Source organism: Mustela erminea, chromosome 19, assembly GCF_009829155.1.
Source record: "Mustela erminea isolate mMusErm1 chromosome 19, mMusErm1.Pri, whole genome shotgun sequence".
In the NCBI taxonomy this organism is placed as follows: domain Eukaryota; kingdom Metazoa; phylum Chordata; class Mammalia; order Carnivora; family Mustelidae; genus Mustela; species Mustela erminea.
The window spans coordinates 47,738,687-47,766,437 of record NC_045632.1 but is presented as its reverse complement, the minus strand read 5'-3'; the positions used below and the strand labels follow the sequence as shown (position 1 = coordinate 47,766,437).

The following is a 27,751-nucleotide window of genomic DNA, read 5'->3' as shown; positions in this document are numbered from 1 at the left end:
AAGATTGGGAGCAATCTGTTTTGCCACCATAGATAACGAATTAATATACAACAAAAAACCAAGCATCAGACTTCATGAGCAGCATAGGAGAAAACAATGAAGCAATGCATTTAAGATATTCAAGTACAAACCAAGTGAAAGGTATTGTATCCAACCAAAACTATCTTCAAGCATAAAGGCTGCAGGTGAATAGTTACACCAGGAAATAGCGCTCCCGTGAGCCCCTCCTGAGGAATCCAATACAGACCACACAGAAGTGACTGGAGAAGTTTCATCACAAGGACTGGGGCTGAACACTGAACACACGTAAACACAGAACTAAGACTAAGTGATAGAAAGTAGGTTCTGACATCCTAATGTTGTAAGCTCTGACATGACAGATACGATACAAGAAGCAAAACATGGAGTGAGTGCACGTGACATGATTACCCAGTAAGCATTAATTGAGAAGAATATCATTTTAAGTTAGAGGGTGGTGAGGAGAGAGAAAAAGAGATTAGTAGCTAATTTCATAACTGCTCACAGTAGGGAACTAAGAAGCAGTCTCTAACAGGTAGAGTACTAAGGGTATTAGATAAAGGGATAGTTTATACATCCCAGCCTCAAGGTAGCGGAACAGGGCGGAGATGGTAAGAACAGACCCAGCTAGATCAGTGGAACAGAACAGAGATCCAAGTAGACCCAAGTGACCTGTCCAGTGACCTCTGGCAAAGGGGCAAATGCATTGCAATGAACAAAGATAGTTTTTCCAACAAACAATGCCAGACCTGGACATTCGGATGCAAGAAGCACAAATCTAGATTGGTGGGACATCTTTTGCAAAGCTTAAAATGGATCAAAGGCCTAAATGAAACACATACGGCCATAAAACTCCTAGAATGTGCCTTCAAGAGAAAATCCAGATGACCCTGGGTGTGGTGACAACTTTTTAGAAACACACCAGAGGCAGAGTCCACAAAAATAATAATTGATGAGCTGGACTTTATTAAAATTAAAAACCTCTGCTCTGCAAAAGACAATGTCAAGGGAATGAAAAGACAAGTTATAGAATGGGAGAAAATATTTGCCAAAGATATGTCTGATAAACTTGTTATTCAAAATATGTCAAGAGCTCTTAAGCTGCAACAGAGAGAAAACAAACCACTGGATTAAAAAATGGGCCAAAGACCTTAACAGACACCTCGCCAAGGAAGACAGATTGATGGCAAATATGCATATGAACAGATGCTCCACCTCAGAGGTCAGCAGAGAAATGCAAATCGAAACAAGGCAGGCTACATACCTATCAGAATGGCCCACACCCGAAACACTGACAACATCTACTGCCGATGAGAATGTGAAACAACTGGAACATTCACTCACTGCTGGTGGGAAAGCAAGATGGTCAACCACTTTGGAAGACTCTCTGGCAGTTTCTTATTAAAACTAAACATACTCAAACCGCACGATCCAGCAATTGTGCTACTTGGTACTTGTCCAAAGGAGATAAAAATTTATGTCCACACAAAAATCTGCACATGGATGTTGACGGCAGCTTTATTTATAATTGTCCAAACTGAGAAACCACCAAGATGTCCTGCAGTAGGTCAGTGGATTAAAAAACTGCGATGTCCAGACCATGCAATATTATTTAGTATTAAAAAAAAGAGCTATCAAGCTATGGAGGAAACTTATATGTATATTAGTAAATGAAAGAAGCCCATCTGAAAAGGTATGCTGTATGACTGCAATTATATGACATTTTAGAAAAGGCCAAACTATGCGGGTAGTAAAAGGATCAATGGTTGCTGGGGGTTGGGAAGAGGGAGGGATGAATAGGAGAACACAGAGGATTTTTAGGGCAGTGAAAATACTCTGTATGATACTGTAATGGTAGATACATGGTCATTAGACATTTGTCCAAACCCACAGAATGTACAACACTAAGAGTGAACTCAAATGTAAACTGTGCATTTTGGGTGATTATGATATATCAACGTAGATTCATCAATTGTAACAAATGTACCATGTTACATGTCGGAGATGTTGATAATAAGAGGAAAGTATGTATGTGTGGGGGGTCAGGGTTATATGGGAAATCTCTGTAACTTCCCCTCAATTTTGCTGTGAACTTAAAACTGCTCTAAAAAATTTTTTTAAAAAAGTACACGGAGGAACAATTGGAAAAAATGTAGCCCAGAACAAACAGAAAAAAAAAGTGGCAGATTTAAGCCCTAAAATTAATTTTATTAAATGTAAATGGTCTAAATATACCAATTAAAGACAGAGACTACCAGAATATATATTTTTTTAAAAACCCAATTACATACTGTCAACAAGAAACTCACTTCAAATACAATGATTGCTGCTTACATTCTTTAGTTTGAATTTTAACCATGAGCAATAATTAGTTTTTCAATTAGTTGTTTAAAATGTGTCATGAGATCACAAAGAAGCAACAAATTCTAATCACAGCAAGGAAAGGAGGTCAAGGAAGGCTACAAAGTGATATTTAAACTGACAAGGAAGGGTTTAAGGGGAGGAAGGGGCAAAGGTCAGGAGGATGTTGTCCACATCAGGGGAAGCGCACCAGTACAGGGTAGGGCCCAGCATGGGGAGGAAAATGAAATTTGGTTTTGGCCTCTGCTCACCTTCTCTTCTAAGAGATACTGCTGGTCAAATTCTAAGGAGTAAAACTCAATGGGAAAGCTGCAGGGATTCTTCACCACCACCTCACCCTCGTCTCCAGGTGCATAAGGCAGCAGAGGCCCCAGCTCCAGAACCGAAGGACTAAATTCCAATCGTGGCTCTAGACCTTGCCCCTGTGCCAGCAGCATAAGCTTCTGAGAACTCTGGGAAATCTGGAACACCAGGGTTTGGCTGTAGAATTTCTGGAAGACATAAAAACAGAATAAGCATCTTAACTTTGTTTTTTTGTCACATGCAATGTAAACCTGGACACCAGGTGGGGACAAAACTGATGCTACTGACATTAAGAGAGGACATTTTTTATGTAAAATTGCATGAGAACAATTTATAATTCTGCGTTAATACTGGGTATCCAGCATGCCTGGCATTGTGCCAAGTGCTTCATCACTCATAGAAGGCCCCTTGAATGCCACACTCATCCTTCAGACTCTCCACTGTCTGTACCTCTGCTCTCATGTCATGGGCCCTGCTGCATGCGGGCAGGGCAGGGCAGAAGTCCTGGGATTAACATCTTCTAGAAGCAATCCTCAACCAGTGACTAAGGAACTACCACTCAAACACCTCAGTTTCCTTGCTCCTGGGAAGGGGTAGTTCTGAAATGTGCATTTTGTCCATTTCCTCAGAGTATCCCAGTAGGATTATGTTCCAGTCTCCAAGGCAGCTGGCTCACTCGCACACCCTATTAGCTGCCTTCTTTTCCCCGACCACCTTTTACTTCTCCATCAGTGTTTCCTGCACTTCTCAGTTAATCTGCTTGCACCTGAATCCTTGTCTCCAAGTCTGTTTCTGGTAGATTCTGAATGAACATATTTCTGTTATTTGAAAATACAGTTAAGCGGCGGGTCAGGGATGGTCAGGGGGGCATTCAGTTTATCAGATATAATTACAGTTGAATACCAATTGATAGGGATAGCAACTATCCTAATCTGGTTTTACTAGGGAAACTATTAAAAATGTGGATTCAAAGGCCCATCCCTGGAGATCCTGACTTGACAGGGAGAGGGAAAGGCTGGGAAATCTGCATTTTTAACCACATGCCCACGTCATTCTGATATAGTTAAGCTCATGACTTGGGTTTGGAGAGCTTCACAATTTGAAGAGTTTCTAAGAATCTTAGCTCAAGAAGGAAAAATCAGATGGATAGAATGTGGATGGACATAGATTCACACCCACAAAATATTGTTGGAGACAATAAGAAAATGAATTATTGGCTAAAAGGTTTTTTTAATGTAACTATGGACTTAGCACCTTTTGATCCAAACTTCTATATTATGATTGCTTTTTATGGAAATATTTCTAAGACATTTTATTCATTTCCTTGTTTTCTAACGGAGTATTCTGAACATCTGGTATAACATCTGTGATTTCTCCTGTGGTGCCGATGCTGAAGGAGACAGAGACGTGGACTGTGTGAGTTGCAAGGCTAATCAATTTCTTGAATATTGCCAAAAATTGCTCTCCCAGTTGGTGGAAACACTTTATTAACTTTGACCCGTTCTAACTCAATGTTTATGGAGCACCTGAATAGATCTATTTTTTTTAATTTATTTACTGACATGTCCCTCTTTTAGTTAAGTACCAAAAATCTTGGCAACCCTGATAATAAAACCCCTAAAAGTCTTAAGACTCTAAGAATGACAAACATATTAATTCTCTTTTCTTTTCAAAGACAGGGTTGGGGAGATTTTGATAATGAAAGAAGCAGGGGTTTTATTTTAGAATCAGATATGAAGTCACTCGCTTTTCTTCTTTCTCTCTGTAGACTCTACAGCATTTCTTCAAAGCATTTCCATTACCAGGAAAATGGGCGTTAACTGTAGGCGTTCTATAAAACCTACATCGATTTTCTTCTTTTAAAAGAATAAATGAGAGAAAGCCATCTCCCTAATGCCTTCAGCTTTGAGCACAAGTCTTTACAGGGTAACCCCTTGAGATCCTCTCTGGCTGGAGGATTTTATTTTTACTCTGTTTCTTTGCTAGGAGTAGCTTTGTGCTAATGGTATTCAAAAAAGAAATGCCTACAAGGCCCAGGGAGTACATCCACCGGGAAGTACTTCTTATTATTCCAATGACCAATGACAACAGTAAATAGTTATTGAGATACTTACTATGTAGAGAGCCTTTTGCTGTGCGTTTTATTCATATTAATTCATTTAATCTTCAAAATAACCCTAGGAAGTAGGTATGGCTGGTTGATACTGTCTTAACTGAAACCCTACAAGCGAGAAGCTTTCAAATTCAGATTTTTAAAAGGTAAACATAATGTACAGACTCTCTGTTATATAATATCCTCCACGGGCGCTGGGGGAGGTCCCCTAAAAATCAGACACTAATATTTCCACAGTTGCAATGTTTGAGTCCATAAACTAAGTGGGATAAATAAAGGTTAAGTAGTCTCCTGTCAGTTCAGATGAGGTTTCTTCCACCAAATGAGTTTGGGTCTGAAACTTATGAAATTTTTCCCCCTGGTTTCCAGAGCTTATTGGATTTTAGAATTGCAATAGGGGATTTTTGACATGTGATATTATTTTTCATTTTATCTATGAGCAGACTGAGGTTTAGAGGCGAAGAGATTACTCAAAGCTGCACAGCCTCCAAGTGCAGAAGCAGAAGGCCACTCACCCAGGTCTGCCGATAAAAGCTGACATGCTAGATAGATCCGATTCTGGAGCTCGTGCTCTTAACTACCGGGTCACATGGCTCCTACATGAAGCAAGTACTTAATGTCCTTATCACAATGCCAAAGCCAAGGTCACTCAGATTTCCTGGACACCAGCCTCAACAAGTGGGCCTTGGAGGAAAGCTCAAAAAACCCCAAAAGTCTGAACGGGACCACATTTCTTTAAAGCTTACCTCTTCTTTAGGCATGAATTTCACTTGCACATTGGACCTCTCCCCAGGATCCAAGACCCCAGACATGGGCTGGATCTCAAAGATGCGTGTCTTTGGCTTTAATTCAGCATGGAGTTTCCGTCTTAAGTATTTTGGCATGTGTTTCTCCAGCTGGTTAATAGATATTAGACAATTAGATCATCTACTATGGAAAACAGATTTATTCCATACTCCACTCAGTCAGCCTACATTTACTGAGGCCCTCCCAGCTGTCATGGAATGGGTAGATACCAGGACTATAGAGATAAGTAAGACATCCCCCAGACAGCATGGCCTGGGAAGTCCTTGCATGCAGGGCTAAGTGCTTAGATTGTATTTAGGAAGCAGCGGTTGTCACTACAGGTCTCGAGCCGAAGACTGAAATAATGGAAGTGTGAAGGTCTCGAATCATGATTCTGGCCAAAATGGAGATGGAAGAAGCAGACTGATGGGCCACAACCCGTTTACCTTGTTAACTGGCTTATGGCTGTGGACGAACCATTCACAAGGGACTTGGAGAGGATTAGAAAACTGAACAGTTTCCACGAGGCACTGTCCACACTGAACTGTGGCAAACTCCACTTTCCCACAAGACAGTGTCATAGTGGGAATGGTCACCTTGGCTTGGAGACAGATGTTAACTGTCGGCCCTCCGACCACCTAGAACAGGCATAAAGCTGGTGTTACCACGTGGCATGGGGTTGGAGAAGACTTGGGGCTCTGAAGTGGTAACTGGCTCATTCTCGGGGTAACGGTAGCCGGGGATGACAAGCTGGACCCTGCATTGCGTCGTACCTTGATGGGTAAGATGACCTCTTTGTTTCCAACAGGAAGACTGGCTCCTTGTGGGTCAAATTTGATTTCAAATGTTTCCGTTTCACAGTAAGGGAGATTCTTTACACGATCTAACTCAGTACTGAAGCCTAGACCGAGATAAACAACATTTCTTTGTGGGAAAAAGAAAGAGCAAACAAACGCTGCCATAGGTAGAGTCCTTCTGGGGCAGGATGACTGTTTCAAGTCTCAGTTAATGGGCCAAGAATTCTTTCAGCTGATCCCAGAAAAAACATGAACACAATTCTAGCAGAACAGTACAGCTGGGCACCTTGTTAGAAATGACAAGGGCAAGAGGAAAAGGTCTCCCTAGCTTGGTTACCTGTATCATGAAGGACACGCTTTTCTGCATGGAAGGACACTGGGAAGTGACTGGTGTTGGTGATCTTGATGATATGTGTCCGGACGTCACCAAGGATGATGTAGCCAAAATCCAGGATATACTCTGGCAGCTGGACTCTGAAACAGTTAACGATCTCTCTTTACCAGTCACTTTTCCAAAACAGAGATTGTGCTGTTCTCTTCTACCTCTTGTCACAATTTTGTCCTTGGGGATGGAGAAGAACCACCCTCCAGAGAGAAGACTAGGAACAAGAAGCTCCCCCATGCCCAGGAGTCCATACTGCTGTTTCAGTCATTATCTCAAAACACATTCGGCCTAGGCCCTCATGAACCTGAAACCCAGCCTCTCCATTAGGCAAAACCAGAGGTTTCTGACTTTCAGAGGCACAGACCTTCCTGGTTGGCTGGATGCTGGATGCTGGCAGATACAGGAGGTGAGTAGATTTCATTTCTAGATGACCAACCATTAATTAACTCAGGCTGCACTCTGGTGGGTGACACCGTTTGCTCTGATGCCCTCTGAAACAAGCCCCAAACAGAATGACACTCACTTGGCTAGTTTTTGACGACTCCGATAGCTCAGGTCATCTGTGGAATCGGGGATAATTGTTTTCTGATGTTCTATGGCGTAGCCTTGGACTATAAGTCGCTCTACCTCCATCTGGAGCTGAGGGCTTAACTAGAGTAGGAGAGAACAGCAAGTGAGAAAATTCTTCTAGAACATGCATTCTCAATGGGGCAAATCATCTCTAAGAGGGAAAGAATTGCTTCATGGAAGGGGGGGGGATGAAAAAATTTTAGATATTACAGTGATTTGTGGCCTTCCAAAGGGCCACAATACATAAACAGATATACAGTGTATCTGTGGTATTGCAGTTTCCATGGGGGTGGTGGAGGGGGCGGTAAATAGGCATGTCCACACCATGGAATTGTCCTCAATAATGGAAAGGAAAGAACTAGCGATATTGATGGATCTCAAGGGCATGACACTCATTGAAAAAGGTTACACACTGAATGATTCTCTTTACATAACATTCTTGAAATAATGAAAGTATAGAAACAGAGAACTACAGTGGTTGCCACGGGTAAGGGAAAGGAGATTGGGGGGTGGTTATGAAGAAGTAGCTTGTAAGGCCAAACGCAAATGAAAGATAAGAGGTTGAATTCTCCTTGTTGAAAATAAGGGGAGAGACTTCTTCACACTCCCTTTTCTTAGGACAAATAGCTTCAAAAGCTTGTGAGTTCTATCTGTTTTTCTGAAATACATATAGATCTTCTTAAAGCCCACGTAAGACTCTGGTCAGCTTTATAACCCAGCAGGGTCTTCCTTAAGGCCCTGGAAACCTTCTCTTCAAAATGTGATCATCAGGTAAGACAGAGGCCCCACCTCCCAGTTTCTGTGAGAGGCTAGGAGCCTGAGTTCAGAGGGCTCTAGCCTGTAAACATGAGAGGTTTCCCTCTGGATAAAGCCGACTTTCTAGCACAGAGGGTCGCCCTGATTACCATGTGAATTCAGGATGAATGATGTATGACAGGTGGTGCCGTCAAGTTCTCTTACCTGAGGACTAGTTATAGTTAGTTATAGTTCTTACTTAAGGGCTAGTTAGTGTTTACCTCGAGAACATGTATATAAGAGGTCATATGTTTGGTTATATAAAAGGCTGAAATTTCTTTCTGTCTTTGCAGTCTCTTAGTGGATGGTCTAGAATGCGGATCACATCCTGGTTTAATGCTTATTCAACAATAAAATTGTTTTTTTTTTTTTCTCTTCTCCCTCTGTGGGAGATTCTCTGGGTTGGAAGGAGATTTTGTTTTTAATTCTATTTCCTCAAGCACAAGGGATCTTTGTGGTGGTGGAACAGTTCTGTACCCTAAGTGGTAGGGGTGACAGAAACCTACATGTACAAAAAAATTACGTGGAACCACACACACAAATGAGCGCAAATCAAATGGAAATCTGATATGCTCTGTGGCTTGTACTGACGACCATTTCCTGGTTTTCATATTGTGGTACCATGTCTTACAAGTTATGTAAGATGTTACCTTTGGGGAAAATAGGTTTTCTTTGGCCACATCCTGTGAATCTATAGATATTGCAAAATAAAAAATTAAAAAATTTTATTGTCAAAGTGCTCAAAGAGTTTTTTTTTTTTTTTTAAATATAATAAGACTATTTCATGGGGGGGAGGGTTAGGAAAAAAAAAAATGTCCTGGGAGGTGAGAGTGAAAAAAGGCTGAGAAATACTGTTCTCGAAGACTCACACCTTAGGTATGGGGCCAGGCGGGAAGGTTCATGTGTGGAGGGGCCCATGATGAGACCAAGTGACGCGGTGAGCTGCTGGGAGAGGCGCATGTGTCACCGACAGGTGTGTCCAGTCATCTCGACGCAAGCAAAGCCCACCCTGTTCTTGTTCGGAGCCAGGAGAGGTGGCCCGCTACTTTGGGCCGGAGGATGAGTTCACTCTGCCGGGGCCTTCAGCCCATTCTCAGAAGCCCCAGCCCGGAACTGGAGGGGCCGCCAGAGACGGCGGGGCTAAGGCTCCGCTGAGGAGCCTCCCGGCAATGCTGTGAGCAGAGTGGAGACGTGTTGCCTTTATTTACAAGGGCACAAGGGCACAAGGGCAGCCTTTATTTACAAGCTGGGTCACTCTCTCCCTCAAAAGACCAATTCCTGGCTGGGCTCCCACCTCGAAGGCACCATGCTAAACCTCTTTGCCTGCCCCTGCCCCTACTTAGCTGCTGGAGACCAGAGGCTCTACTCCGGATCGATGCTCTTCCTTGCTCACTCGGTCCACTTCCCAGGAAATCTCACCCCTTCCTGTGATCACAATGACCGTCTGGTGACTCAGAGCACTTTCTCCAGCCTCTCTCTCTCCTCAGGTCCCGAGTTTCCCATCTCAGTGGGTCACCTCTGCCTCACCCCCACATCCAACCAATCCCTAATCACTGATCATTCCACCTCCAGAGTGTTTCTTGAAACTACCAGAGTCTCCCTACCTCCTGTGTCATCACCCTTGTTGACATGACCACCACCTCTCATTTAGAGTTACCCCATCAGCTTCTAAGAAACTGAGCACACCTCAGCACATCTGTTCCCATCCTCTGCAGGCCCCTGAGAGCTTCTCGGAGCTCCACGGGGCAGCCAGAGAGATTTTTTAAAGATGCAAATCTGATTACCCAAGGCTCCACTTGAAACACTTCAGTGACTTGCTGTTGCCCTCAGAATAAAGTCCGAAACACTTAATAGGTTCCCCAGGGGGCCCCTTTCCTTTCCCCCTTCTTTGCCCTAGTCACATCTTTTTCTCCTTTCTGTTTCTCAGAGAGCCCATGTCCTTCTTGCCCCTGGGCCTTTGCGCCTCCTGTTCTGCCACAGTCATTCTGTGTAGGGTGAAGCTAGTCTTACCTCCAAAGATTCATCCTCAGACATTTCCTCAGTTGTCTCCAAGTGAATGAGTATTTCATGTTTCTTGTGGTGTTCTTTTTCTAGGTTTTTTCTGGCTTGATTCAAAAAGGTTTCATATTTCTCATTTCCTGTGGGATTGGAAGGAGAAGGAAATAAGGATGATTGGAAATCTCTGAGTTATGCCTAAAACAGAGACTGTCAGCTCAGGGTGCATAGAGTGAGAAGGGAAGTGAACTTTTTGGTGCTTCGTCTGCCAGGTTTTCTCTGCCTCAGACGGTGATGTAGTTTGTGAGTGAGTTCAGTTTGTGTCAGAAATCCCACGGAGAGGGGCGCCTGGGTGGCTCAGTGGGTTAAAGCCTCTGCCTTCTGCACAGGTCATCATCCCAAGGTCCTGGGATCGAGCCCCACATTGGGCCCTCTGCTCAGCAGGGAGCCTGCTTCCTCCTCTCTCTCTCTCTCTCTCTGCCTGCCTCTCTGCCTACTTGTGATCTCTGTCTGTCAAATAAATAAATAAAAAATCTAAAAAAAAAAAAAAAGAAACCCCATGGAGTTTAAGGAGATTATGCTGTAGTGAGCCCCCAACTGGTTCTCAAGAACTTGGTGGCAGTAATACCCTAAGTCACAGGGTAAGCAAGCAGATCCCAGATTCATCGGTGCTCTTCTGGGTCCAACACTAACACTGCATGACTTGGGAGCCCCCTCCATGCTGGACACACTCAGATGGCCCTGGTCATCCTTTAGGTCACTTTGCACGTTTATTAAATCCCAGCAAACCAAAGGATGATATTTGCAACTACAACTGCAACTTAACAGGTTTCAATTCCCCCAATCAGGGATGTAGGCAATCAGTGGAGAGATTTTAGACACCCAAGTTCACCAGACACCCAAGTTCACCCGTTGGCCAATGCGAATTCACATGCTTGAGGGACGAGGTAGGTAGAGAAAGAGAAGTGCTTACTCTGGGATAGTAGGAAGCACTGGACTTGTAACAAACTGGAACACAGGAGACCCAACTAGAAGTACATTCGGTACTCACAGTACTCAGATGGACATTCTCTGAAAGCCCTCTGCTGGCCAAACATGGCTACTGCCTTAACAAGGCCGCCTGGGAACCGGGTTTTCCGCCCAGTGGCAAAGGCTTTCTGTCCTGACACTTCTCTATGGAGCCAGACTAACTAACGTCTGGCTGGCAGGAACTCTAGATCCTAGAGTGTAACATGGTCTTAAATGGACCAACAGTTGTGTTGGTATTTTTAGGGCGCAGTCAGGATATCATAGGTGATTATCAATCCGCAGGCGAGCCAGTGACTTTGGGGCACAGGGGAGGGGGAAAGGCTGAGGGCGAGGGCTCCTTCTGAAGCCATCTGTGGAATGACGGTTTCAAGGAGCTTGAAGGAGTCACAGAGAAGAATGAGAACTTTGTCTTAACCCTTCACCTTGTACCCCATGTCGGGAAGAAAGAGCCAGAGAGTCCATGGCTAAGACAGCCACTCAGCTGAGCTTTGGGATTTGCCACGATGGAAGTCTTTTGGTCTAGAGGGATGGCTCCAGGGGCTAGATGTTACCAGAGAAACCTTGGCTAAGGTGTGGGCAGACAACTAATCAAAGGCTAAATTAGCCACTACACTGTGTAATGCCAAACCACAGAAGGGGTCGGAACCTTGGTTGCCTTTATGTACAGTTTTTATTTTGTGATTTCTACTCTTTGGAGTAAAATCAACCTTTAGCGTCAGTGGCCGTCTGTGCGTGTGCCACAGTGAGGACAAATCAGGGACAGGCTGCAGCTGGAGGAAAAGGCCTTTCCAAGTGCAACTTCCTGATCCCTCTGAGATTGCAGTTCCCTGATGGCAAAACTGCCCAGGGGTCTTAATTTTGGGACTGCCATGGACCATATCCTGTCTCATTAAACTCAGGTCCCGGGTCAATTTCAATTCGATTTTTTTTTTTTTTTTTATAACTGAGGAATCACACAGAAGAAAACTAGTGAAGACCGCTAAGCAAATAACGGGAGTGCCAATCAACCTTCAAATAAACAAAGCAGAATGCATCTTTTGTCCCCCAGTGGGGAAATTCTATAGGGGGTAGTAATACCACGGAGTTTCCTGGGGAGATCGAGGCAGATTCGAGGGAAAATTCCCTCTCCACGCAGAGTGATGTTTTCTGGGTCCAGGTGTGCAATCTGTATCTGGAAACTCCTCTGAAAGACCTCAGGTACTCCAGGTAAGTAGTAAACCTTCAGCTCCTGCTCTTGATGTGAACTGATAAAACCCTACGTAGCACAAAGACCAGAGAGAATGTTAATATTTACAATGGACCCTGCTTCTGGAGACTTAATGGACAGGACAGTCCCACAGACCTGTTTCGCTGCTTACCCTCCATTCAGTCACATGAAGATATGTGAAAACGACAAGAAAGAGAACAGTAGGTAGTATATGTGAACGGGCATTTCATAAAAGAGGAAATATGAATGGGGGAATGAATGCATTAAGAGAGACTCGTCCTCTTAAACCATCAGGGAAGTGAAACTAGGAACATGATGAATTTTTTTTTAAATGACATATTGCCAAAAAGGACCAAATTTTGGTGAGAACATGTATCAAAAGAAACTTATATATGTCCAGTGGGAATGCCAGTTGTGAGGGGAAGGTAAAAAACACTGTGAAAAATCTTATCAAAATTGAACACATGCAAAGCCCATGACCCAGAAATTTAACTCCTAGAAAAATTCCCCAGGACAATGTTTCCAACTGTACACCAGGAGACAGGTATGAGAATATTTGTAGCAGGATTGTTTGTAACAACAAAATTTTAGAGGGAAAAAAAATCCCAGATGTGCTGACAGGAAAAAGAAAGACTGCTTTCAATATAGTTAAAGAAGGGATATTATTTAATGGTGAAAATAAATGAACTACAGCTACATGCAACAATGTATGCTGGTCTTAGAAACACAAAATTAAGGGGAAAAAAAGCAAAAGGCACAAGATGCCATTACCAGTGCAGTTTCCATAAAGCTCTAGATAAAGCATAATCTGATAAAGCAAAATGTCCAAGTTTTAGGATGAAGTATAGTTGTCTGTTTTGTTTACTACACTACGCCACCCCCAGTGGCAAAAAAGTGCCTGGTCATAGCAAGTGCTTAAAAGTTTGGAAAAATTCATAAACTAAAAGCAGTTTAAGGATGCATCCATGAGTAATAAAACTGTAGTTTAAAAAGGAAAGCGTAAGTCCAAGTGGGGAGGAGGCCCCTGGCTTCAAGGAATTACAAGGGAAGTGTGAGGACGTGAGTGGAAACAAACCATTCTTACAATCATGAAAAAAAACCCAAACACAGAACCCCAAACCATTGGGTTAGACTCTCTTGTTCATAGGGGAAATCCCTTGTGCCTGGGCAGTACCTGGCTCATGCAAGACTCAATAAATCCTTGCTTAATAAATGAGTAAAGTGCTTGGATTGATTGATTGATTGATTGTTTCTGAGAACTCTTTATTTGTTGTTAAAAAGAAAATCACACCCATCATCCTGTGAGTGAATGTCTAACATAATCCCATATTCCACGGGCATGTGGCTTGTAGGTTTGAACTTGGGTCCTCCCTACCATTGCCCCACAGCCATCGTGGGCAAGGAGGCTACTTACCGAAATGGGCAGGATTAGGGGCACTCCAGGCAGAAGGTGGTCTGGTGAAGACAGGTGGTCAGTCAGAACCTTGAACTCAAAGCCAACTTTGCCAGTGTTCCTCAGTGTGATCTCATTCTCAGAGATGTGGTCGAAGAGCTGGATATGAGAAGGAGAGGGGCTGCTATCAGCCACCCGTGGGGATGCTGCTATTATCCTGGCAAAGGGCGGTGGACAAGTAAACCTCACAGACATGGATTTCATTTTTCATGATCTAGACGCTGGCCAGTCCACATTTTACTGTCACCAAGGTGGTCCCTGGGGCGGGAGGAGCACCAGACCCTGGAAGCCTGGCTCCTCGTTAGCTCTACTGATGACAAATTCAGGTTATTGAGGCTGTGTGTGGGGGTGTCTGACCCTCCGCACCACAGAGACTCAGAATGGAGGATCTTAAAAGTAAACTTTCCCGTATTAACATTTATTTTTTGGATGAGATTTGCATTCAGAATTAGGATTTTTCTATTTATAGGGAAAGACATGGTGTAATCGACAAAACATACTCTTTTTTTGAGATTTTACTAACACAGCTCAGCAGCTAATCAGCAGGGCCAATAACCACAGACTGAGGCCACTTTGGGGGTTCTCAGGATAAGCTAGGGGAAGGACTAGCTGTTTCAAAGAATATGCTGTAAGCTGAGCCAGAGCTACTTACCCAGAAGACTCTGGAGATAAAGAATGAAAGAGAATTCCGTTTGGTCAACCCAGTGGAGAAAGTCCCAACATGAGTCAGGTGAATTGCTTCTAGGCACAATCTTTAACCCATAAACACACGCACACCCACAATTCAGTAATTCTACATGCAGGAGCTGTATAATGGGGGGGGGTGTCCAATTCCCATTATAATTTGGTAGGAGGTATGGTTTCTGAGAACATAATACAAATCTAATTGGGAAAAGAAGGTGTACAGACATAGAATTAACAATTATTCTAAACCAAAAACTAGAATGTACATTATTTGATGGCAAAGACTATACTTAAATGCTAAGAGAATGTGAAGTAAGAGAAAAAAAAGTAGAGGTTGGAGGGGGTGCTGAGTCTCACAGTATGTGAGACTTGGGGTTGGCAGAGTAGACAAGAGGGATAATATAAGAAGTAGTATTGGGGCAGGGAGGGCTGGGAAGTAGTAGGGTCGGCGTGTAAACTAGTTTGGTCACAAATGGATGAACGGGCTTGAAGGGGAAACTGTAATAAGTGAAATTTAATCTATAAGGAGCATCAGTTAATAGAGGGGCTTAGGAGACCCTCACTCAGGTGGAAGATCTTGACTCTGATCCAGTGGGTGACAGAGAAAGGGCCTCAGGATTGGAGGCTTCCCTGCCCCATGCATAGGACTGTCCAGAGACTTTACTTAAATGACCACAACCACCTGGAAGACAGGCACTGCCATCCCATTCTTACTTTATAGTTGAGGAGCACTGTGGCTTGGAGAGGTCTTGATATGTTCAAGGTTCTGAGTAGGAAGTCAGGCTGGGGTACATCCCAGTTCTTCTGACTACAAAACCACACTCCTTTCTCAGTTCTATGTTGCTTTCCCAAATGCTGCTGGGGTTAACTGTTGTGGGACTTGAGAAGATGGAAATGCAGGTTTGGGAAAGTCTGTGTAGCAGTGCTGTGTAGATGGGTTGGTGGCAGAAGCGAGGAGTGTGATGTAATCCCTTCTTCCGTGGGGTCCTCGGCCTCACCTGGGAGCTTGACAGAACTGCTTGAGAGAGTCATCTTTCTCAAGGCCCCACCCCAGACCTACTGAATCAGAATCTGCCCTGAAGAAGATTCCTGGGGGACTCATGCACACGTTATGGGTTATAGGACTGCTGTCCTATCTCAGGACCGGCCTGAGAAGCCCTGGAGCCCTGAGAACCTCAGTAGCCATGGGAAGGGCACACTGATGCCGAGGGATGCTGCTAGATGAATCAGAAAGACCTGATGCCGGTAAGGATGGAGAGGCGGTAGCGGCAGATGCCTTGGAGATGGGAAGCTTAAGGGACTGAGAAGGTGATGGTGCTGTTGGAAGAAAAGCAGGGGTTGGCATGGGCTTCTGGATTGCAAGGGAAGGCATCTAACATGAATTCCAGAAGACAGAGAAGCAAGTGAAAAATGCCTGGCCAACAGCTGGCGGTGAGATGATCAGGTTTAGGGGGGCAGATCAGGGATCAAACTCGGGGTGGTGGCGAGACTGTGATGATCCGAGGTTCCAGGAGACGTCAGAGCACAGAACCGTGTGGGATGTTTGAGGAGAAACCGGGCAGTCCCCTCCCTGTAGTTGGCAATACCTGTAACCCGTAGTTAATATCCTTGGTGTCAAAGGAATAGCTGACCAGGGAAGCCTCTCCCTTCAGCATTATCTCATAGGTGGGCCCTCCTTCCACTTCGCACAGGGCTTTAGCCTGTGCCACGATGTCACAGTGTCCGTAGAAGGTGAATGACATCTGGTGGCTGCTGTGCGGCTGCAGTACTCCGTAGAGGGGCAGAATATCAAACACCTGGAACACCAAACACCGGTAAGTCACCCTGCGGGAGGGCCTCAGTCGGGATGAGGGTAGGGTAAACTTTAGTCAATTTACGGGTTAATTCCTGACCTTAACTTGTTTGACTCCGTGAAAGGTGGCTCACCCAGCACCCTGCATGTAAGTCATAACAAGCGGGGGCACAGTGGTCTGCCAAGGTTTACGTTTCCAACTTGGGTCAGGGGCTTAGCAAGCAGAGTCAGACTCACGTGACTTCAGGGCCCAGAAGGTGTTACTTACTTCTTCGATCCCGATGGAAAATATTTCTTCCCGCTCCAGGATCCATGGGGGTTCCTGAACCTCCACCTGGCTTGGGTTTGGGTCTGTTTTTTCTGTTTCATCAGAGTTGAGGTTTAATCCCTAGAAATTAGAGGTGTGGGGAAAAGCTAGCAAGCATTCACGACACAGGTCCTCCATGTGCTACTCCTCGCTCAGTGACAGAAAACTGAAGTATATTGTTCATACCTTAAAAATGGTACATGTTTCCCCCTATGGAGATCAATGGACAAGTGCCCAAAATACATGTATAAGGATGTGCACTGCAGAACTCCTTAAAACAGCAAAACTTTGAAAGCAAATGAAATGCCTATCAATGGGGGATCACTTCAAATGAAGAGGGTGTGGCACCTGCATCCACGGAGGATGATTCAGTGTATATTTCGGGACTGGGAATCATATGCACAACATATTATGGAGTGAAAAATCAGTTCCACTTCTGTACAATTGCATGCACCCAGGGATCACACCTGAAGGTATAAACATGTGCAAATTCATTCAGAGATCAAACAGTTAGCTAGGAGGTTGTCTGCTAAAGTTGCGGTAGCACTTTTCCATAAGTGGTGGCATTGTGAGGAAATTATTGCTTTCATTTTTCTGTATTGTTGCGTTTTCTAGGACAAACCTCTTTGAACATTGAAAAAAGAAAACATTTAAAAGACAACTGTTTTACATATACACATGTATTCTAAAAATCTGGAAAACACAGAAAGCTTCAAAGAGAAATAGAAATCAATTACTAAGTTATACTAAATTATACGTATATATGTGTGGGCGTATAATGTGTTTATATAAGGGTATATTGTCCGTTTTCTGACTTGTCAGTTGATAAGAGTGCTGCCATCCATGTGCCTAAATATTCTTCCCAAGGATCACCTAACATACTTTTTACAAATAGAACATGTAGCCAAAAGGTACATGAAAAGATGTGCATCAGCACTCGTCATCAGGGAAATGCAAATTGAAACCACAATCAGTTCTTACCTCATATCTGTCATAATGGCTACAGTCAAAAAACACAAGCAACAAGTGTTGGTGAGAATGTGGAGGAAAAGGAACCCTTGTATGCTGTTGGTGGGAATGCAAACTGGTGCAGACAATGGAAAACAGTGTGGAGGTTCCTCAAAAAATTAAAAATAGAATCGTCATATAATCCAGTAATTCCACTACTGGGTATTTACCCAAAGAATATGAAAACACTAACTCGAAGGGATAGATGCACCCCCATGTTTACTGCAGCATTACTAACAATAGCCAAATTATGGACGCACCCAAGTGTCTACTGATAGACGAATGGATAAAGAAGGGGGGGGGATATATACCATCAATGGAATATTACTCAGCCCTAAAAAAGAATCACATTTTGCCATTTGCAGCAACATGGAATGACCTAGAGAGTATAATGCTAAGGAGGTCAGTCAGTCAGAGAAAAGCAAATACTGATTTCACTCATATGTGGAATTTAAGAAACAAAGCAATTCTACAAAAAAACAAAAAAAAAAAAAAAGAAGAAGAGACAAACCACGAAGCAGACTCTTCACCACAAAGAACAATCAGGTGGTTCCCAGAAGGGAGATGGGCGGGAGGATGGGTGAAACAGGGGATGAGGACAAAGCGCACACTTCACACGACGGGCACCGGGCCATGAAGAGACTTGTTGAGTCACATAGTGACAACATAGTGTGCAACCCACCATGGTCACTATGGTCACTATGTTGTGCACCTGAAGCTGATGAGCACTGCATGCTAACTCTATTGGAATTAAAATAAAAAATAAATACAGAACATGGATTTATTTTTACTTAATATATCAGAGGCTGCTCTAAATCAGTATTAGAGAACTAATTCATTTTTTTAAAAAAAGATTTTTAATACTCTGGTTTTTCTTCAGACTGCATAAATCTTTTGACTTTAAAAAAAAAAGATTTTCGGGGTGCCTGGGTGGCTCAGTGGGTTAAAGCCTCTGCCTTTGGCTCAGGTCATGATCCCAGGGTCCTGGGATGTAGCCCCTCATTGGGCTCTCTGCTTAGTGGGGAGCCTACTTCCTCCTCTCTCTCTCTCTGCCTGACTCTCTGCCTACTTGTGATCTCTCTCTGTCAAATAAATTAAAAAAAAAACTTAAAAAAAAAAGATTTTCTAGTATTGCTTTGTGCAGCTACAATTTGGTTTATTTAGCAAGTCTCCTACTATGGAGTAAAGTTGTTTCTAATTTTTCTTACTTTTACCACCAAAGCTTCAGTGTACAAGGAGAGTCCATGTCTATGAGAGCATAAAGGCGTATCCAGAGAAGAGTATCCTAGCAGAACAACTGTGCATTTTAAATTTTGATACACTCTCCAAATCATATTTCATGGAGGCTATGCCAGTTCATAATTACCTACAAAGCATGAAAATGCTTGCTTACTCCCACTCTGCCACTACGGAGACAAACTCTATTTTATTTTTATTTTTTAAAAAAGATTTTATTTATTTATTTGCCAGAGCGAGAGAGAAAGAGGGAACCACAAGCAGGGAGAGTGGCAGGCAGAGGCAGAAGCAGGCTCCCCGCTAAGCAGGGAGCCCAATGTGGGACTCAATCCTAGGGCCCTGGGATCATGACCTGAGCTGAAGGAAGACGCTTAACCTACTGAGCCACCCAGATGTCCCAACAAACCCTATTTTAAAAGATTTTATATTGTCCATGGAGATATGCTAGTTTATTTTTCCAATTTTTTTGCTATTTCTAAAGTGTTGTGACAAACATCGTTGTACCTAAATCTTTATATCGCCAATGATTTCCTTAGGCCATCCTTCTAGAATTTCAGGGTAGGAATTTTTAAAATCCCTTGCTCTCCCCTTTGTTTTCACTATGGGATGACTGAGGAGAAACTTTCTCCTTTTGTAGGCTCCATCTAGGAGCTGGGAAGAATGCATTGGGTTACAGATAACCAGTTTTTTCATTAAAGAGAAAAATCTATGTGCTGAGGTGTGTGGCTCTCAGTGGGATGCTGGCTCTGGGGGTGTTTGGTTGGGAAGTGACCCGGATGACATTCCCCAGCCTCATCCCACCCAAACCCCAGCAGGACACTTGCCATTGCTCCTGCCTCTGTTTTTCCTTTGGAGTAAGGACCCTCGGCTTGCCAGGACATGCTGTGCACTGAAAACCGTACATCGGAGATGACCACGGTGGGCACTTGTACTTCCATGTTTTCTCTTTCTTCACACCCGACACCTTCATCTGTGAGGACAGTCCTGGAGAGTTGAATGAGAGGTGTTGAATAACTCATTCAGCAATCATCACAACACGGTCTTCAGCTACGTCGTAGACCCACCTTCCTCTCTCCCCTGTTGCACCCCAAAAGATAAGTGGGTTCTCACTCAAAGGATGCTTTTCTCAAGAGGCCAGCTGGGCAGTGCTGTTACTCCCTGCCCTCAAACATGGACTCTGGGACATCAGGCTGGCCAATTTTCCATAGACTCCAACCCTTCTTTCCTGGCCTAATGAGCCTATGACCAAATTATGAGAAATTCTGGGAAGCTCTAGCAATTCTACAGACAATTTGCTGTGTCCCCAGAGCTCCACGTTAACTTTTGTTATTTACTGGAGCATTTTATTGTGAGGATATACTGTTTGGCCAATTGCCATATCCTCTTTAGCTTGCTACACTTGACCTGACCCTGGCCGCAGACCTGGGACGGATGGAGAGAGCAGTGTGATGGGAACGGCTTAGTCCTCCAGGGCTCAGGAAGCTGTGACCTCCTGAGAGCAGAAATGATTTTCTACTCTATCCCAGAAGCACAGTTGAGGGCGCCACGCGCGGAAAGCCCTCACTAAAATGTTGACTAGTGAGTGGCCAGTTGAATAAATAAGGGATGAGTTTGAGAACGTAAGTCAGCGTGGAGGAAAGAAATTGCTATTTTAAAAAACCCCAACTGGCTTTGCATTTGCACTTACTTAACAAAATCGTTTAGATCCATCTCGGGGGATTCTGTCGCTGGCACTGCTTGCGAGCTGGCAGAAGTTGAGGTGAGTGGGATGGACTCTGCCTGGGACAGGGGGGCACTGTAGGCCTTCCTCGGCTGTGACACGAACCTACAAAGGCAGGGGGGCCACAGGCATGCGTCAGCTTTTCCCAGCCTGTGCTCAGTGGGAATTTACAGTGCAGGGTCCAGCAGAGACAAGTAGCGCAAATGGTCAGTTATCCAAATCTACCAAGATTCTGAAATCAAAGGAGCGTTAGTGAGCGGAGGGGCCTGGCTCCTTTTCCAGCTGTATGGGTGCCAGTTGGTTACTGCAGATCGCAGCCTCTGAGGCGGTGCCTCTTTGAAACAGATGCATCGGCAATCAAAACTTAAGTCAGGGGCTTGCGCTCCGAAGAAAGAACCAGCCACCACCACCTGTCAGGGCTGCACTGTACCTCCACCCGAACCCCACCCACCCCACTCCCTAAGACCCTGAAGAAGAGCGCAAAAGCTCGTCTTCTTCCATGAGCTTCCGTTGTGGTTTACTGCAGGCCAGATGTCTCCAGCTGACATTCTCTTACACTGAAATCACACCATTTTTGGCTAAGGGTCCATGTTGGGCTGGGTGCTGGAAAGCTCAATAAAATAAAGGTTCCTGAACCCCATTCTTGGGTGAATTCTGATTCGGCAGGTCTCAGACAGGGCCCAGGAGTACGATTTTTAACAGGCTTCCCAGGTGATTCTAATGTACAGCCAGATTTAGGACCCATGCTGGGTAGGAATGGCAGCACGATGGCTAAGGACTGGCGCTGATAATTAATAGGAGGCTAGCACTCGGGCTTCCCAGCGAGGGTCAGTGCTGATGAGCGGAGGACGATTCTGTGCACTCATTAAATCACCCCAGGTCAGCAGAGATGCCCAGGGAGACTCGGCCGAGCTGCCCCAGATAATAGCACTCTCTCATCCAACATTTGCACACTCCTGGGATGTTGTGCTACACGGGTGGGTGGGGGGGAGTGCCCATGGGAATATCTGTAAAGGAAAAATTCAATGCTGTACTGTGTCTGCAGACCTGAGGACAAACAACACCTCTGAGGATCGGATTGTGATACCTGAACAATTGGAAGTGAGAGGTCTCTGGAGACAAACAAAGGAACCTGGGGGAGTGGCCCCACCGCTCACATACGAAGCCATAAGGAGACAGGGAAGCCTTTGTCATAGTGAAGGCTTTAATTTAGCATTCAAATAAAAAACCTGCTCCAAAACAACTGAAATAGAATGTTGGTGGTTTGGGGGCTCGGATTTCATTTTACCCTCAGGAACAGATGATTACTTTCCTGTTATGCTGACCCCGAGAGGATTAGGTTCGGTTATTTTTAAAAGAGCGTAGGTAGCAAACAAGGAGAATCAATATTGCTCCGATTCCAGAGCTCCCCATACGAGCATCCCCAGAGAAGCCAGGAAAGAAACCCTTCCTTCAGCTGGGACAGATCATATGGACATCGGACATCCTGTCCGTCAGCCACACTGGTTTGGGCCCCGAGGCTTCCCCTCCTCCTATTTTATTTTCAACTCTTGGGTAAGTTAGAATCGATAACACTCTCTTGTGCTGCAGACTTAAAAAGTCTCCGTCTTTTTTCTCTTCTCCCTGCACCGGAAGCAGGGATAACGGTTCGAGCATGTTTGTTTCAGTTGAGATGCTGCGCTGTGGTCCAGGTGATAACGCGGAGACCGAAGGGTGTGTGTTGGTTGCGCGCTGGCGTCCGGGCAGGCAGCCACGGTCTCCGGGTGGCTGGGGGGCATGTGTCGGGTGGGGAACAGCTTTGCAGGAGACACAGTGGCCTCTAATCCAGTGATTCATTGCACCTGGATTCTGGGAGTGTGCCTACAAAGGGTGAAAACCACCTCTGACTGGACTAAAGGCGTTTGTTTGGCTCCTGTGTTTGCCGTATGCATGGACAGACACACTGACAGCTGTAGCTAGCATACTGTTACACCTCTCTCACCGGAACGATGCCCCCACTCACTGGAAGCTCTGGGTGTCGGCTGCCCCTTTCTCTGGCTCATTGGTAGGACTTGCCTTCCCTGACCCTGAGAGGCCTTGGAGGTTATGCCCTCCCTCCCCTAAGGGTGCCATCTGCAGGCTAGGATAGCTAGATGAGAGTGAGGGCTCTAACTGGGACAGACTCAGAGGCAATTTACATTCCAGAGCTCTCCACGGGGTCAGGCAGATGCCCTAGTTCTGCCCTTGCCCTATCTCATTTTTCTTACTCTCTCACAGTTTCTCCGGAGAGCCTCCCTTGATAAGCACCTGCCCAAGAATCAGCATCTCCGTCTCTGTTTCTAGGGAGACCACCGCAGCACTGCATGCTTATCAAACATCAGAAAGCCAGATCTTGCTTCAAGGGACCCAGAGGCCAGTGGGTCAGGGTCAGAGACATAGGCATGGGTATCATTCAGAATACGAGTGTTCCAACCGCAAGGCGTGTGGAGTGCCCAGTGATCCAGTTCAAGGCCGGGGGTGGGAGGGGTCAGACAGCCTGGGTTTGAACTCTGGCTTCCCGGTTCACACACTGTGTCACCTGGCTACTGTGCCGGTGATAGAGTTCCCCTCACCTGATTGTTTGAGGCTTACACTGGACCCCCAGCAGGGTGCCTGAGTCAGGGCAGAAGTCCAATGCCCTGAGCTGCTCTTGTGTTCGGCTGACTGGGGAACACCTTCATTGTTGGAATTCAGATGAATTCCCTCCCTGCCTCCCTCCCTTCCTCTAACTCCACTCATCACAAGCCTGCTCCACATTAGACTGGCCCCTGTTTTCTATCTCTAAGTGGAGACTGTAATCATTGCTTTAAGTCAAGTGAAAAGTAGGCAAGTTCCAGAGCCCCTCTAGGCACAATGTCCCAACCACGTTTCCTTATTTATTGCCTGGCTTTGTAGTCTTACAGTTGCCGAACCTCCCACATCGGGAAGCAAATGACAGATGGGGCTGGCTCAGTGCCTTCCCTACCAGCTCGTCCCAGCTCTGGCATATGAGAAAGGGAAGCAAACTGCAAACACATACCCATCATGAAAGCAGCCTGCCTTAGCCCTTTGACTTGATCGTGTCCCAGAATGCTTCCAGCTGTCACCTATGCTAAGGGGGCAGAACATCAGTGAGTAGCCAAAGTTCAAGTTTTCACCCCCACACCTTTGGGGGTAAAATCATATCTTTTTTTTTTAAAGATTTTATTTATTTATTTGACAGACAGAGACTACAAGTAGACAGAGGAAGGCAGATAGAGAGGAAGGGAAGCAGGCCCCCTGCTGAGCAGAGAGCCCGATGTGGGACTCGATCCCAGGACCCTGAGATCATGACCCGAGCTGAAGGCAGCGGCTCAACCCATTGAGCCACCCAGGCGCCCCTAAAATCATATTTTTAAAGGTTCTCGAAAGGAGTTGCAGTTGAAGCTTCTAGAACAGTGGTTCCTCCTGTGGCTGTTCATTGGAATCACGTGCTGAACTGTAACATCAGCTGATGCCCGAGTCCCAACTGCAGAGAATCTGATTCACTTCGAGTCAGGATATTTAAAAGCTTCCAACATGATTCTGCTGTGCACTCAAGGCCGAGTACAAGGACAAAGAAGATGGTGGCAAGAAGGTCACAAAAATTGGTGGTCAAACAAGAGCCTTCTTGCTATGGTCTGAATGTTTGTGTCCCCCCCACCAGATGGGATCCTAACCTGTAAGGTGATGGTATTAGGAGGTAGGCCTGCTGAGAGGTGATTATGAAGCAGAAGCTTCATGATGGGATTCATGCCCTTATCCAGGAGAGCCCAGAGAGCAATCTTGGCCCTTCCACCTTAAGCATACAGCAGAAAGACACCATTGGTGAACCAGGAAGCAGTTCTCACCAGACACCAAGTCTGTCTGCGTCATCTGCGGGGCTTCTCAGCCTTCGGAACTGTGAGAGATGGATGTGTGGTGCTTGGATTGGTATAGCATCCAAACAGACTAAAACAGGCCTGAGGTAGGTACCTGCAGCCAACACAACTCATCACTCTCCACCTGGTACTGTATGAAACACTCCATAAGGTCTGCCTGATTAAACCTTCGCAACAGCTCAATGAAGTAGGTACTGCGATGGTCCTCGGTCTTCAGGTGACAAAACGGAAGCTCAGAAAGCCAGTAAGTTAGCCTGGCTTCAGAGCTCACTCTTCACCAGTTTGCTGGACAGTCCACCTCCTTAATGGACAAGGGCTTCTCCTTGGTCACGTCTGCCACGCCAGGCCCATGGCAGTGCCTCACAGGTTTTCTCATTTTAGGGGTAATTGAAAGCCACAACATAAAGAACAATGTATTGTCTAGAACCCTTCTTTTGGATGATGAGGGGTCCATCCTGATTGTAATCTAGGTAAGGAAAAGCCAGCCACATTTGACCTTGCCTTGAAGTGACTTCCCACAGAGTTTTGCTGCAAGGTGAGTGGTGGAGGAATGTACCCAGATCTCCCTGACGGTCTCCAGAGGGATTTCTGTGAGAAATGGCCACTTCTATAAAAGCTCCAGAAGGTGTCCCCACTGCTACATACTCTTCGAAAGACGGCAGAACAGGTAGGCAGGCTGTGAAATCTCCCTTATAATCAGTTTCAAAGCCCTTTAGAAATACTTTCAAAACAGGATGGTTTTTTTCAAGTTGATTTCTTTTAATGTTGGGTCTTCAGGAGATGTAGCTAGCTGTGGGGCATTTTAATTAATATGAACACATAGATAAATCAGGTAGGCTCTTTTAAAGAACCAGATCACTAAATGAACGAAGCAGACATAGCCCTAACTCAGGTTCAAATACGCACTGACGCTTTCCACTGATTTCTTTAGAAGCCAGCTTTGCTCACACTGAACGTCTACGAGGCTGATACCCTCCGCCAGCGCTGGAGGCACTGGGAAGATGCCTTAAAAAGAATGACTCTATAATAAGGTGACTGGAGTTCTACTGTAGCAACATTAAAGCAGGACGAAAAGTTTCATAACACTCAAAACTGAAATGAAAAACAGCTCAGTTCATTTCTCGATGGGGTAATGGATGTGGTATCTCAGGAAATTGGATGAAATGGCAGACAACAGGATCCCTTCCAGTGATCACCTTAAGTTAAATACGAAATGAGCAAAAGGCCTACCCTCTTCAAAGCTCTCCTGCAAAGGCTCTTGGCCTTGATCTCTTGCAGACTCACTACACAGGAACTTGTCTCTGGAAGCTCAGACTTGAGAGATGGCTACAGTCTTCCCATCAGTCCCAGAGGCTAATCTAACCCCTGGGTCAGATAAATTCACTGGCCTATCATAGCAGGAGAGGAGATCCTATGTGGATGGGCTACAGGATCCAGGCTGTGAGAGGCCTGATGAGGGAGGCCTGGGAAGCTTCTAGGGGGCATCACCATGGAGTATAAGCAGGTTAGCTGGAGGCTGGCCTCACACTGTTCTCTTTCACGAGGGGCTTAAGTTTATAAAGAGTGTCACATTTATAATGGGGGGTGAGGCAACATTCACTTTATTATTATAAAATTTGGAAATTTGGTCACAGACATGTACAGAGGCAAGGCCCAGGGGGAAGACAGTCATCTCCAAGCCAAGAAGAGGGCCTAGAACGGATCTTTCCCTCATGGCCCACAGAAGGAACCAACCCTGCCAACACTTAGATCTCAGGTTTCTAGCTTCCAGAACGGTGAGAAAATACATTGTTTTAGCCTTCCAGTCTGAGGTAAACTAGCAAACTAATATAAAATAGTACACTAATATGAACATTCAATGTTCCTTCGAACTTTCTCTGTGGGAATTCCTGTTAGTTTATCCAGACCTCAAAATTTAAAGTAAGTATACATATATATATTTTAAGTAAATATATATATGCATATATATTTAAATTGGCATTTTAGCCCACTATATTACTAGAAATGGAACTGTTTCCCTCTAATTTAAAAACGAATTCCCCTTTCTTGGTTTATGTAGCCACTTTCTTCTTTCTCAGCCCTCTTTGCCTAGTCCTCTAATTCTGCTGACTCTTCCAGTCAGAGTCCCCTTCCTGGGCCTCCTCGAACCACAGAATGCTAACCTGAGAAAGCCCCTTATCCTGATATCCCCAGCAGCTCATCAGCAGAGTGGAAAGAAGAAAGACCAAAGACGACAAAGCCGCACATCCCGCAAACTTCTCGCATGTTGTCACAGGACCGAGAAGAACTGATTTCCACCCTCATCTCTGCCGTCCCCTGTTTCTGCCAGAAGTTCTTAAATGAACAGATGGGGCTAAGGGCCATCTGTAAATGAGTTGTGAGGAGCTAAGTGTCTATGACAGAGATTTACAAATCTGTTACTTTTTTTTTTTTTTTTTTTTTAAGCGCATCTGTGAAGTCCTGCTCACTGGGAACTATTTCTATTGTTTACTCGGTGTCGTGTAGCACCGGGCTACCCACCAGGTTGTGCTGAAGGAGCCCAATTTCTACACTGATTCTTGTTCTGTGGTGCGGGTGGGTGCATAGTCACGGACCTTTATTGTCATCTGTCCAGGCCCAGACCCTCTTTGTCCTTCTACTGCCAAATCTGGACTGTTTCTCTCCTCACCCAAAGCACTATCTCCCACTCACCTAGTTCCTTGAACTGAAAATCCAGGCACTGACCTTGACAGAGCGTCTTCTTCCTCCTCCCAGCCAGCCCCTCAGCAAGTCCTGTTCGGGCCTCCTCTAGCGTAGTACCTCCCACCTCGCTACAGGCCATGACGGTGCTCACGTTCCCTAGGTCCTTGGGTCTTCATTAAATGAACCTTCATTTAAATGGAAGATGGATATCCAGTAATGGGATATATAGAAAAATGTTCTTTGATATGTCAGTAAAGACAGCGGTCAAGGCAGGGGCTTTGCACTCAGTGCACACCCGGAGTCCGGGTCCATTGTGGGACCTCAACGTCAAGGGAAGGATGTTAATACGTCCCAGGACTGTCATGTGACGTGAGCTAAGATACGTAACGGGGCTGTAGCTGTGACTGGCACATGATCAACACAGTTATCATTACTTCCACGGTCAAAACTACAGAATCTTCCTCTCATGCTTTTACTATGCAGGTTTGGCCTTACACAATGGTCTACAGGAAAGAATTGCTATGGGAGACACATTTTGCTCAGGAAGGCTGGAAGGCTGTTAAAAGAGGTTTTTCTCTCAGTAAAGATACAGGTTTGTTCACGTATTGGCTGTC

General features: G+C 45.0%; 1 protein-coding gene across 5 annotated transcripts in view; it reads right to left on the bottom strand.

Moving 5' to 3' along the window:
• HYDIN (HYDIN axonemal central pair apparatus protein) overlaps positions 1–27,751 on the bottom strand; it is a 379,729-nt gene that overhangs the window by 110,090 nt on the left and 241,888 nt on the right. For 4 of the 5 annotated variants that reach the window (XM_032326077.1, XM_032326076.1, XM_032326075.1 and 1 more), the window contains 13 exons: positions 20,527–20,664; positions 19,664–19,823; positions 16,557–16,676; positions 16,083–16,292; positions 13,774–13,911; positions 12,230–12,407; positions 10,139–10,266; positions 7,287–7,414; positions 6,716–6,852; positions 6,355–6,482; positions 6,028–6,219; positions 5,542–5,691; positions 2,631–2,870 (listed from right to left, as the gene is read on the bottom strand). In XM_032326077.1, coding sequence (XP_032181968.1) covers positions 2,631–2,870; positions 5,542–5,691; positions 6,028–6,219; positions 6,355–6,482; positions 6,716–6,852; positions 7,287–7,414; positions 10,139–10,266; positions 12,230–12,407; positions 13,774–13,911; positions 16,083–16,292; positions 16,557–16,676; positions 19,664–19,823; positions 20,527–20,664 — 2,047 coding nt within the window. The remainder of the gene's footprint in view (positions 1–2,630; positions 2,871–5,541; positions 5,692–6,027; positions 6,220–6,354; positions 6,483–6,715; positions 6,853–7,286; positions 7,415–10,138; positions 10,267–12,229; positions 12,408–13,773; positions 13,912–16,082; positions 16,293–16,556; positions 16,677–19,663; positions 19,824–20,526; positions 20,665–27,751) is intronic. The other variant, XM_032326079.1, reaches the window with a different exon arrangement.